Here is a 13,796-nt window from a genome sequence, read left to right on the forward strand (position 1 = left end):
CAGGAGAAGAAACTAATTATGGTTCCATTGATACACAAACACACAGACACGAGCGTGAACCATGAAATATATATATTGACCTACAAGCAGCTGGAATCACAAGCAATTAATGGCGCGCGGCAGACAAAAACCCCTCAAGGTTTTGCACAAAACTTAGATTGATCGAATGAACAAAATATTAAAAATCTGGGACAAACACAATATTATTCAATGCAATTACACACATATACAATAATACACTACTCCTCCGTCCATGGTTCTTCTTGAAAACACATGGTTCTTGATGCCAATCCCTTAATTTTACAAAACTAACCTGGACAACAATCGCACAGATATGGATTCAGTGACTGTAGGCACTGAGTGCCTACATTAACTATCTGAACCTTTGACATTTATATTAAAATGGAGTATAAATTTAAAATTATTAATCTAAATTTTAATGATTTAGACGATATAAATACTTAATATTTATATTAAATATAACCATCAAATCCAAATTCACCGTCACACACGTTTACAACATAACTAACAACACTATTCAATAGAATTGCACGCACATACACACAATACACCGTACTACTCCGACTATGGGTCCCCCTAAAACACAAGCAAATTGTTGTTGATATCATACCCCATCTTCTCCAAATTGGGCTGCACCGCGAACTGAATCATTGGTGGTGGCCCACAAGCCAATGCCAGCGTGTCGTCCGATGCCTCCAAAGCATGCTCCCTCAGGATATCCTCCGTGATGAAACCCACACTGTATTCCCACACTTCGCTCTTGCTTTCCTGCACCACGTACCACACTCTGAACCGCTCATCCTTCTTAGCCCACGCATCCATCTCTTCTCTCAGCAGAATATCATCCTCAGTCCGGTTCGCATACACAACGATCATCTCGGTCCGATCCTCTGGATCCTTCAGAATAGCTTGAGCCACTTGATAAATGGGCGTGATCCCGCTCCCGCCGGCCAGCATGGTCAGCCTCTTCGCAAACTTGGGCTTCCCGTGAACCAAAAATTTACCTCTTCCGGTGTACTCTATGTGGCCTAGTGGACCCTTCACTTCCACGACGGTGCCAATAGGAAGCGAGTCCAGGTGCTGGGACATTAGCCCACCGTTGGGGAACTTGGGGTGTACCCCTTTGAAGTAAATCTTGACCACCAGATCGAAATACCCAATTTCATCGATGCTGCTGGTTGGAGTGTAAGGTCGCTTGCACAATTTATCATCAATGGTTGCACTCACAAATACATGCTTTCCGACGGGCAGGCCCATGGCTTGGTCCACGGAGGGTAGCGCAAAACGGAAAAGCCTCACGTCGTGTGAGATGGACTTTTTGGACACGAGCTTGCATGGGATTTTCTCATTCGGGTTTAGGGCCACGCTGCGTAATTGGTTGGCCTCTTTGATTGGGATTGTGTGACTGATGTCGGCATTGCTGTGCACGAAGGGGTTGGGCGACGAGTCAGTGGAGTTGAAGCCGGTAGGTATGAGCTCGCCGATTCTGTAGTCCTCGAGCATTTTCTTGGCTTCGTCAGAATGGATGGCCTCGAACTCTTCAGTGCAGTCGGTGCCAGCGTTGTTGAGGATGGTTTCGGCCCCGCCTGGGTGTTCTTTGAGGAAGCGGGTGCAGTCGTACACATAGCCTTGAACGATGATCCAGGCAGAGTCGGGGGAGGTGTGCGTTTTGACTTCGGTGATGGAGTACATAGTTAATATGGTGTTCATGAGGGATGTCGCGGCACTCTTCTTGATGCTCTGGTTAGACTCTGATGTTTTCATTGGCCCACCAGAATGGTTTTCTTGTATGGTTGGGTGTTCAAACACAATTCCAGTACCGCCTTTATGGGGCATGCACACATTGGTTTTCACTTTGAACCAGCAGTTGTTCATCATACCCTTCATCATCAAAACCCAAAGCGCTTAGATTTAAATAAAACAGGCCACTAAGAAAAAAATTAGATATATTAATTATGTACCAATATATATATTTTAATCACTTGGACCTTCGACCATAGTACTGATGTGGATTTCTAGCTAGCCATTTATTTAATACACACATTTATTCAATTAAAGTTCACGATTGTAAGTACCTTGAGATTCCAAATAAGCTTCTCGGGTTGGGTGTTGAAGGCCTCGTCCCATGCTCGTACAGCGATTTCCTTGGCTCCCAGAAGGTCCAGCACTTGCACCTCCAACGACCAGAAACACCAGCACCAGTATTTCCCGTATTTGTTCGGCTTTTCTGGGTGTTCTAATTTGGCCAGTAGCCATGTTTCCCCACCGTTCATTGTTACCTCGACACGTGTTACTTTTTTCCCGCCCCCTGCATGGATCCACTAGAATTAGAATTACCTCTCCATTCATACCCTTAGCTAACCCTAAATCTTAACTCTGATCCTTTGCATACCATGACAAGATCATCGCATATTAATCTTAAGCAAGTCCCTCTTGTTTTCCTTTTTCTTTCATGAATAAAGGGAAAGGAAAGGAAAAGCTAACCGTTATATGCGTAGCCTTTAAATACAAACGGCCTCTGAGTAGTCCAGTAGTTTATCGGCAAGATTTCCTCATGACGCGGCGTGGTTATCACGGAGTTTATGTTGAGCTCGTAGACAGCAGTCTCAGGCTTGTACCACCAACCTTGACTCACTCAATTATAATTAGAAAATTATTCATTTAAACAAAAGAATGAGCTGCCGCGACTCTCCATTAAAAAAAAAAAAAATGGCATTACCTTGAGAGCTGGCCAGCTCGGCATCCACGTGGGTGGGGAGCACTCTATTGTCCACATAATGGTAATGGTTGCTTGATTCTTGTGGAGTGACAATGATACGCTTGAGCCACTTAACCATGCGGCCCCCTATGAAACCCGGTATGATTATCCTCACCGGGAACCCGCAATCAGGTGCCAAGCGCTCCCTGTTTTGCATGTAAGCGATGATGATGTCGCGGGTCGGATCCATCGCAATGTCTCTCCGGATGCTTGTCTCGTACTTGGTCCCACCGCCACCTGGAAGATCCTCGTCCCCTTCGAGGCACACGTATAAAGCCCCTTTGGTACGGCTATAGATGCCGCACCTCTTGAGCAAGTACCTCAAAGGCACCCCCCGCCAGACGGAAGTGGAAATCGCACCCACACGCCAGCTAAAACCAATGCTTTGCTTCACATTGGTCTGTTCTGTCCTTCTGTTGCCGGCACACACCAGTGTGACGGGGAGCTCACGGCTGGGGAAGTCGTTGACGAGTTGGTCCATGGTGAACTTGGCGGGGCGTTTGACGAGGCCACAAACCTGGACGGTCCAGTCATGCCAGAGGTCATCTGGGACGGGGCCGTGGTTACGTACAAAGTGGAGGGGCGTGGGGGTGATGAAGCCGTGATGCATGAGGCGGCTGATGGGTGACTCCCAGTTGTAGTAGTGTTTTCCAGGGACACGCAGCATGGAAGCATTGCGTTCGATCCAGCACTCGGCTTCGGAGTTCACCTTTCGGATTACGTCCTTCCACTCTTGGGCGTCGTTTTCATCTTCGCTGGAGGAATCGTACTCCCTTGACGTGGGCTCGGATCTCTTGGGATTGGCTGGGGAGTCGTTGAAGGAAGTAGCTACGCCGTTTATTGGGCCGGCGTATTGACGGATTTCGATGGACGCCCCCATGGAAAATATCGAGGGAGAGAAAGTAAAACAGCTTTTGTGGTGAGAGGAGGCTTTACTATTGCAATGGAGTGCTTTGTAGAGAAATCGGAGTGACGAATGGGTTGTGGGTGTATTTATAGGTCGCCGGCGGACGGAGAGAGTACTGGGCCAGCCTGAGGACGACGCGCGGGATGTAGAAGAAGAGACAGCAGTTCAGAAATTCTATGACGTAGTGCGTGACATCAGTAATTTTCGATATTTTATGACGCTTTATTAGTTTAGGACTGACATCTTATTCAAGATGAGGGTTGAGAATTGATGCTGAGATCCACAATGCAGTCATGTGAAAGTGGGAGTCAACCAAAGAAGGGGTAATAGGGGAAATAAAAAATGGGGAGGCACCTAGACAGAATCCTGTCCAAATGCAACATATTTTACAAAGCTTAATATATATTATCAAAAATAACTGAGATGTGATAAAAGAAGATACTTTGTGATACTATTTATAAGTTATTTTTAATATATTTTATTAATATTGAAAAAAATTTTAAAATTTATTAATTCTATCTTAAAATTTAATAAATTTTTAACTTTATTCTTATTAAATATTTATGTCTTAATAACATATTTTCTCACTCTAACATTTAATGAAGAGTAAAAGATAAAGTTTAAAATAAAAATTTAATGATATAATTTATAAATATGATAAAAAAATTTTCTCTCTCTATTTTATAAATAGGATAAGAGGGAGTAGAAAAAAGAAGAAGCATAAAATAGGGTGAAATTGTGGTGAACCATGCCGCTGGTTCACCTAGACCAATTTCAAAACCTTGAAATTTAGTTGCACGCACAATTTAGCAAGTAAAAAATATTATCGCTAGAACACGACAACTTATCAAAGTTAGTATTGTATTAGTTGTCTCCCTCCAAAAGTATTGTATTAATTGTTCCACGTATGGAAAAGGATCCGTGTCCGCTTCAATCTTCTCCTTAAAAAAACAAAACAAAACAAAAATTTAAATCATCTAAAGTTAAGGTTGATAAATCTATGCATAATTTTTTTTATATTTTGCAAGTAACGATAAATGAATAAAATTTCTAAAAAAGAAAACTTCAATTATAAATTCATCGATCTTAATTCTAGAGAATTTAAATCCAAAAAGTGAAACTTCCCAAGAGTGCCTATATACTAGTACGCAGCACGCAACAAAAAGGATGGAGAAATTAACAAACATCTTAATACATTTGATCCACAAAAACGAAACCAAAATATTTTGCAAGAATCCGTACGAACTCTGTTCCCTGCGTGCATTTGGGGAAGTCTTCAAGCTCGTTCTATATTTTATCTTCGTTGTAGATGTATATTACAATTTAAAATCCTATTCGAGTTCATGGCGTGCGTGAATGCGTGCGATTAAAAACACGTCGACCTCCGATTAGTGGATTTGTAATATAATGCAGAAAACAAAGAAGTAAACGGCCGTGGATTTTTGGGGGAGTGATCGAATACAAGATAAGGATTAAATATCAATGGTTTGGATTCGAAAAAAAAAACGCGAGTCAACGGGTAACAAGGGACAAAAACGGAAATAAAAACCGGGGAGCTGGTTCTGATGGGGAACACAAAAATAAGTAGAAAAAGGGAGGAGAGTCAATCACTAACACCAATTAACAAAATTTATAATTATATTTTAGAAGCACATGTTATAACCCTGTATTTTTATTTAAGAGAAATTGATTTTCCTTAAAAAAATAGAATTTAAACTGCTGTGCGATTATAGCAAAACATAACTTTTTTACTTTTACAGTCTGAGGATATTAAATTTTCCGGGACACATATAATAAGTGTGAATTTTGAGGCCCCATGATTTTTCCCAAGAGTTTGGCAATGCATGAAAGGGTCAACAAAGTCCCCAACTGGGGACGGCTACTTCCCCGAGAAACAGGCTTCTCAGGTTGACTTTTAAATTAATGAACTTGATATTGAACTTTGTAATAATTTTTTTATTTTTAAAATATCATATTATTTTTTAATTCAAAATCTAACTGTTCTATTTACAAGTGGGTTTTAACATTTTTAAACAGTACACAGCAAACTGGCCGGGAGAGACCACTGTGTATAGACAATAGGGTAAGGGTGGGAAATGACAAGTGAGGAATGTGCGGGAGCGTGGCAGCATATCCAACTCCTTGATGGCTGCTTTCGGAGCAATTCGCCGTACGTGAGATTCGCAATCACATGTCTACTCTGAAAACAACATTACAGGGCACACATTTGGACGAGCATTTGAGGGATTTTCCATTTCTTTCTGCATTTTCCTCTCTTGGGCATGCCGATAGGGTTCTCTATATATCCTAGCTAGATGATGTATTCTTGCTCTGATATTTACCCCCCCTTTTGCCACACTCTGATGTTTACTCTAATAAATGTATATCAAGCTAGGGCATCGTAATTGAAATACGTAGATTTTGTTTTTCTGCATTTTCAGTTTTTGTTCACACAAAACCTCTGCCTCTAGGATGATCTGCTGGTGATGCCACGTAAGTGAAGGAATTGTTTTTTTCCCCCTTCCTTTCCCTTTCCTGGTCACACGCCAAATAAAATAACATGATCACAAACAAGTTTTTCACTCAAGATTTCTTTCCCATTAGCAGTACCACATTTTTTTGTAAATTTGTTTTCGGATGGAAAAAATTTAAAAATCTAGGGCAAACATAGTATATTATACCATTCAATTACAGACATGTATGACACATCCAACTCCGGCAATGGGTCTTATAGAAAGTAAAACCAAATTGTTCTTGAAAACACACTCCACTTTCCCGAAATCACGTGGCTGCACAACAATGGCGCTCACACACACACACACACACACACACACACACACAAAGGGCTGCACACCACACACATATACGACAATACAACTTGCTCCTCTATCCATGTGTTCAACCTAAGACACAAGTAAATTGTTGTTGGTGTCGTACCCCATCTTCTCCAAATTGGGCTGCACCGCGAACTGAATCATGGGCAATGCCAGCGTGTCGTCCGATGCGTCTGGGGCATGCTCCGTTAGGATATCCTCCGTGATGAAACCCTCACTGTATTCCCACTCTTCACTCTTGCTTTCCTGCACCACGTACCACACCCTAAACCGCTCATCCTTCTTAGCCCACTCATCTAGCTCTTCTTTCAGCAATATATCATCCTCGGTCCGGTTTGCATACACAACGTGCATCTCCGTTCGGTCCTCTGGGTCCTTTAGAATGGCTTGAGCCACTTGATAAATTGGCATGATCCCCGTCCCCCCGGCCAGCATGGCCAGCCTTTTCACAAACTTGGGCTTCCTGCGTACCAAAAAATTACCTCTTCCAGTGGACTCTATATAGCCTAGGGGACCCTTCACCTCCACAACACAGCCAATAGGAAGCGAGTCCAGGTGGTGAGACATGAGCCCACTGTTGGGAAACTTGAGGTGTACCCTTTTGAAATAAATCTTGACCACCAGATCAAAATACTCGACTTCGTTGACGTTGCTGGTTGGAGCGTAAGCTTACATGTAGAGCTCATCCTCAATGGTTGCACAGACGAACATGTGCATCCCGACGGGCAGACCCATGATTTAGTTCTTTGAGGGTAGCTCAAAATGGAAAAGTCTCACGTCGTGTGAGATGGACGTTTTGGAGAAGAGCTTGCATGGGGTTTTCTCACGGGTGTTGAGGGCCACGCTGCATAATCGTGGGGATTCCTTGATTGAAGCTAAAAGGCTAGTGCATGTTGGCATTGTCGTGTGCGAAGGGGTTGGGAGAAGAGTCAGTGGAGGTGTTGCCAGTAGTCAAGACCTCGCCAATTTTGTAGTCCTCGAGCATTTTGTTGGCATCAGCAGAATGGACGGCTTCAAACTCTTGGGTGCAGTCGGTGCCGGCATTGATGAGGATGGTTTCGGTGCCGCCGGAGTTATCTTTGAGGTAGCTTGTGCAGTTGTAGGCATAGCCATGAACAATGATCCAAGCAGAGTTTGGGGAGGTGTGTTTTTTAACTTTGGAGATGGAGTACATATTGGAGGTGGTGGTGTTCATGAAGGGCGTTGAGACACTCTTCAAACTTTGGTTGGACTCCAATATTGTCTTATCAAAGTGGTTTTCCTTCTTCATCGACTTGCTAGGGGTGTTTGTTGGTATGGTCGGGTGCTCAGACATGATTCCAGTCCCCCCTTAAGGGGCAAGCACACCTTGGTTTTTACTTTGAACCAGCAGTTGTTCATCATACCCTTCATCACCAAAATCCAAAGCGCTCATATTAAAATAAAACATGTGTCTATGAGATAAAAATTACATATAAATTGCTCGGAACATTGGTCATGGTACTGAACTTGTGGATTTACGGTCATCATTAACGTTAATATATATTTACTCAATTAAAAGTGTAGAATTGTAAATACCTTGAGATTCCAAATGAGCTTCTTCAGTTGGGTGTTGAGGGCCTCATCCCATGCTCGTACAGTGATTTCCTTGGCTCCTAATAGGTCTAGCACCTCCACCTTGAATGGCCATAAACACCAGCGCCAGTATTTCCCATAGTTGTTCGGCTTCTCTAAGTGTTCCAATTTGGCCAGCGACCACGTTTCCCCACCGTTCAATGTCACCTCTACATGTGTCACTTTTCTCCCGCCCCCTGCATGTAACGACATGGATATCTTCATCAATTATGTCTCCTCGTGTCCCCCCCCCCCCAAAAAAAAAAAGCTAGGCCTAAGCTTGAAGCCCTATCCTTCGCAGATCAAAAGAAGATAGTTTTAATATATTTTAAGCAAGTCTGAATCCTCTTCTTTTTCCCTTCTTTCTGGGAAAGAAAATGAAAAAATTCTAACAGGAATATGCATAGCATCTCAACACATACAGCCTTTGAGTAGTCGAAGAGTTTATGGGCAAAATCTCCTCGTGACACGACGTGGTTATCACGGGGTTTATGTTAAGCTCGTTGATTATATACTCAGGCTTGTACCACCAACCTTCACTCATTCAATTAAATATAATTAAGAACTCGAAAGATGGCATTAACGAATGATCCATTTCAACATACGAATTAACTGCATTTCCACGAATTGACAAGAGAAACAAGTACAAATGCCAAGCACATTACCTTCAGCGCTAGCAAGCTTTGCATCAACGTGGGAGGGAAATGCTTTGTTGTCCATGTAATGGTAGTGGTTTTTTGATTCTTGTGGAGTTACAATGATACACTTGAGCCACTTGATCATGCGGCTCGCAATGAAACCTGGTATGATCATCCTTACCAGGAAGCTGAATTCCGGAGCCAAGCGCTCTCTGTTTTGCATTTAAGCGAGGATGATGTTTTGGGTCGGATCCATTGCAACCTTTCTCTTAGTGCTTGTCCCGTACTTGGACCCACCGCCACCTAGCAGATCCTCATCTCCTTCAATACACACGTATAAAGCTCCTTTGGTTCAGCTATAGATTCCATATCTCTTGAGCAAGTGCCTTAAAAGCACCTCGTGCAGACCAAAGTGGAAGCGGCACCCACACGCCAGTTAAAACTAATGCTCTGTTTCACCACGGATTGTTCTGTCCTTCTGTTGCCGGCGCATATCAGTGTGACCAGGAATTCGCGACTTGGGAAGTCATTCACTAACTCATGGTGAATTTTGAGGGGCGTTTGACGAGGCCACTAACCTCGATGGTCCACTTATCGTAGCAGGTAATAGGGACGGGGCCGTGGTTAAGGACAAAGTGGAGGGGGATGGGGGTGATGAAGCTGCGTTGCTTGAGGCTAGTGACGGGTGGCTCCCAATTGATGTAGTTTTTTTTTGGGGACTCGGACCAGTGAAGCATTGTGTTCAATCCAGCTCTCCGTTTCGGAGTTAGCCTTTCGTATCACGTCTTTCCACTCCTCGGTGTCGTTTTCATCTTCGCTGGAGGAATCTAAGTCCTTTGACATGGGTTTGAAAGGGAAGTTAAAATCAGGGGAGATGTTGAAGGAATGAACGATACTGTTCAAAGGGCCAGCATATTGACGGTCGTCGATGGATGCTGCCACGAAAGAAAGTAAAATAGCTTTTGAGGGGTGGGAAGCTCGTAGAACTCTGAAGAGACCAGAGCTGGCCAATGCCCAATGGGTTACTCAGTAGAGAAGAGAGAATGATGAAAAAAAAGAAGGTCTGGCAAGTATTTATAGGGAATGTTGTGGGCAAATTGAGAGCGAGTATAGAAAGGACCCAGCCCGACGCAACAATCCGTGGGTCCTATTGTTTAGTGAGTGACGTCTTTTTCTTTCTGTTGCATATTTTTTACCCAAAGGTTTTTATACGTTTCACCATCCATTTAAAAATATAATATATTTTTTTAAAAAATTAAATATTTAAAAAATATAAAATATTTTTAATAATTTAAAATATGATTATTTTTTTAAAGTACTTCTATTAATAAATAATTTTATATTTATTATAGAATATTTAATAAAAATAAATATAAAAATATAAAATTAATTTAAAAATAAATAATTATTTTATTAAGAGATGAGATTTAATTAAAAATATTTTATATTTTTAAATAAAAGGAGTAATTCATATGATATTTCACGTCGCTTTATTTTATTCAGATAACAACTGTATTCAAGTTCATGGACCTACTTTATTTTTTTAATAGTCTCGACTCGCAATTGGCCAGTATTTATAATATATTCCAGATAATAAAAAGAAGCAAGCACGCTTGGGTTTGCCACAAACGAAAACAAGAAGAAAAAAAATGCGGGATTGGGAGCGGTGAATAAAAGATAAAATCATAAAATTGAGAATTGACTGTTAGATGCAAAATGCATAATATAAAAATGGGACTAAGACCTAAGGAGTTTCAAAAATATTTTTCGTTTTTAAACTTAAATGGCCATAACCTTTCTTAATTATATTAGAACTAGTACATGAATTAGTATCAAATTATGCATATTTTCATTTACATAAATGAGATGTGATAAACTAAGATATAAAAAGTGAAGATGGTGTATAAAGTCATGAACTATGCTAGCTGCGGGTTCAACCCAAACCAAGTTCAGCTTAAATAGCTTTAAATGCAGTTATATGCACAATATATTTATCAAATTGAAAAAGCCATGGCATTAGCTAGAACATGATAATATTCTCCTCCTCCAGCTTACCAGTAAACTTTAGACTCCATGCCTCATGGGTTAATTAGTTTCGTATTGTTCAACTTATGACAAAATATGCACATGCACTCTTCGCGCTAGACAATATGGCACCTCTATCAGAATTTGGATTTTGTGACTATAGACATTGAGTATATGTATTAAAGTCGTTAAAATTCTAATTAATAGTTTAAATAAATTTACTTATTTGTTAATCTCAAATAGACACTATAACATTTTTGTTATCTAAAAACAATTTAAAAGTGTTATTATAAGTTTGAAAAATATTACCTAAAGTTATAGGGATAGTTTTCAAGTGTTTTCTATTTAGGTAACAATTTTTTTATTTTTGGCCACAACTTTTATAAAAAAGTTGCTTAAAACTATGAGAATATCTAGAAAAATTATAAAAATAAATTTTTATGTTTAGAAAAATAACAAGCAATAATTTTAAAATATTGCCATAAAGAGAAACTAAAGGCAACATTTATATTTTTGTTGCCTATTTGAATAAGGAACATTTTTAAAATGTTACCATAAAAAATCCTTTATAGGTAACAATTTTTATGTTACCTATTCAAAAAAATTATTGCATCAATTGAAAATTATTGCTTATTCTACTTTTGGAAATAATTTTTAAATGTTGCCAAAACTATGTTGCTTAAAGTATGAGAATAATAGCACATACAAAAAATATTGCTAATGCCCATATTGGGAAATACTTTTAAAATTGTTGCAAATAAAACTGTTATCTAAAGCAAAAATTGTGTTGTAGTGAGAAGATGAATTTAAAGCTATTAATATGCATTTTAATGGTTTAAATGGTATAGGCTCAATGCTTGTATGAAGTACAATTATCAAATCTAAATTCATCCCATCATAAGTATATTGCAACCCTTATATTAGGATAATTATTTTAGCCCAGACAAATAAAACCCCTCTCTGTGAGTGCATATATACACCCACAATGAAAGGATCTTGCTACATATGAAAATGTCAAGCTAGAAGTTAACAATAATTTTTTCAAAAAATATCTTCATATATTTTATCAACAAATTTAAAATGAAGAAAGACTAGAACATTCCATCATATGGAAACTACAAGCTCTCCTCCTTTCATATTTTTCCAAAACTTTACACATAGATACTTACATACATATAGAAAGTCTTGTACATAGATACATACATATATATAGAAAGTCTTGTAGTTCGGTAGCTAATTTGTCTTGCTTTAAATTAAGAATAAAATCATATTCAAAGCTTGTGGGCGTATTTTTGTTTAAATAAGAGTTAAATGAAAATTTGTCCATAAACTATAGGTGGCAATTTGAGTCATGAACTCTTATTATATACATTTTAAATTCTAAATAATTAAAATAAGAGTAATCTCACTCCCATTATTAATCTTAACTGAACATTCGTCTGGTGATGGGCTCAAGAAAACACACACACACACACACACACACACTCTCTCTCTCTCTCTCTCTTTGTGTGCTTTCTCCTCTCTGATTCTAGGCCATGCTTTCCCTCCCTCCTTATCTCTCTCTCTCTCTCTCTCAGCAATTCACTGCTTCCCTCTACTCCTCCCTCTACATAATTGCATTATTTTCCTCACCTCCTTCCCTTTCTCTCCATTCCCCATCACCTACTCTATGCACCTCCTTGTCTCATCCACACTTGCCGCCAAATGAAAGGGAAAACAAAGGCAACAAGACATTTTTACATTGCAAGCAAAATCATAAGTAGTGAAAATCAAAACCAGTAAAGGCAACAAGTCAATAAAAAAAATAAAAATTGGCCATCAAGAACAAGATATTTAAAAAGCAAAATCAATACTATCCAGTGAAAATCCTAACTAGGCAGTAGCAACCATTCACATTTCAAATCAATTGAAGCAAGAGGTGGCTAGAGATTAGAATATAGTACCTTAAAAAGGAGACTAAGCGAGAGAGAGTAACTTGACGGAGTGAGATAGCCTTAGAGAGGGAGGGGGATGTCTGCATTCAATAGAGCCTGATAAATCAAATTGATGGTGTTGTTGTGCATGTGCCTAATAAATCTAAGAGGTAGGGTGTTGTTGAGTCAGATAGAGTGAGCAAGGAAGAGAGTGAGAGATATGAGAGAAAGAGAGAGAGATGAAAAGTGAGATAAATCTAAGAGGGAGGGTGCTGTCTAAGTCAGATGGAGTAATTAAGCAAGAGATTGGAGAGAGATACAGGGAGGGGGAGAGAGAAATTCAAGGGGGAGGGTGCTGTCTAACTTTGATGAAGTGAGTAAGGGAGAGATCAAAGAGAGAGACATTTAAGAGGGACTAAGATGGAATTGGATGCTTCATCTTCATAACCCTTACTATCTCTATAACTTTCCTACTCATAAGTTATAACAAGTGTTTGTAACCTTTATAAGTTCCCAATAAGTATTTTTTAATAAGTAATTTTAATTTCTATAACCTTTCATTTAAAATTAAGTTCTTCCATAATCTCTTTATTAGCACCAATTTCTTGTCTACCTAAGGCTAGTATAAATAGTACTCATTCCCTTGTATTTTTTTTTATCAAAGTAAGAGTATTCTCTCTTTTCCCTTAGCTCCTAAGCCAATTTGTATTAAAGTAGGGTCCTATGTCTAATAGGGAGTAACTAAGAGATGAAAAAGTATAAGTTGGGCTTGGAAAAGCGAGATTATAAAGGTCAATTTGCCACTATCATTATTGATACACCCACTTTTAGTCAGTTTCAAGTGAAACAAATGTTATCATTATTCTTAGAAGATTTAAAAAACTAGGATTGGAGATTATCTACACATGTTTGATAGATGTTGAAGATGATCATGCCAACAACTTGTTAACCTTGCAAAATCTCCAGGTTAGACAAGTAAGATTACCTTTGTTAATCCTCCATAAATACCAAAAATCATGGTAATTACCATATTTTTCAAATTACACAAATGAGATTCCAAGTTTTTAATATTTAAAACATTTCAAACGATCTTTACAACTGAACATC

At 39.4% G+C, this 13,796-nt stretch overlaps 1 protein-coding gene and 1 pseudogene across 1 annotated transcript; both read right to left on the reverse strand.

Moving 5' to 3' along the window:
• Window positions 1–178: 178 nt before the first annotated feature.
• On the reverse strand, window positions 179–3,792 carry LOC129302893 (nitrate reductase [NADH]-like). The gene is made up of 4 exons (XM_054941795.1): window positions 2,741–3,792; window positions 2,506–2,646; window positions 2,097–2,329; window positions 179–1,902 (listed from the first exon to the last, which is right to left on the reverse strand). The coding sequence occupies exons 1-4, from the start codon at window positions 3,657–3,659 to the stop codon at window positions 598–600; spliced, it is 2,598 nt and encodes an 865-aa protein (XP_054797770.1). The 5' UTR covers window positions 3,660–3,792; the 3' UTR covers window positions 179–597.
• Window positions 3,793–6,404: 2,612 nt separating this feature from the next.
• On the reverse strand, window positions 6,405–9,753 carry LOC129302894 (inducible nitrate reductase [NADH] 2-like; annotated as a pseudogene).
• Window positions 9,754–13,796: the final 4,043 nt, after the last annotated feature.

Source organism: Prosopis cineraria, unplaced genomic scaffold (genome assembly GCF_029017545.1).
Source record: "Prosopis cineraria cultivar Desert tree isolate PC_DT_omini unplaced genomic scaffold, ASM2901754v1 PC2, whole genome shotgun sequence".
NCBI classification, from domain to species: domain Eukaryota; kingdom Viridiplantae; phylum Streptophyta; class Magnoliopsida; order Fabales; family Fabaceae; genus Prosopis; species Prosopis cineraria.

Coding starts and splice junctions, on each gene's coding strand:
- LOC129302893 (XM_054941795.1), bottom strand. CDS start 3,659: ATGGGGGCGTCCATCGAAATCCGTCAATACGCCGGCCCAATAAACGGC. Junction 2,647..2,740: donor CGAGCTGGCCAGCTCTCAAG/GTAATGCCATTT, acceptor GAGTGAGTCAAG/GTTGGTGGTACAAGCCTGAG. Junction 1,903..2,096: donor AGCTTATTTGGAATCTCAAG/GTACTTACAATC, acceptor TTGATGATGAAG/GGTATGATGAACAACTGCTG.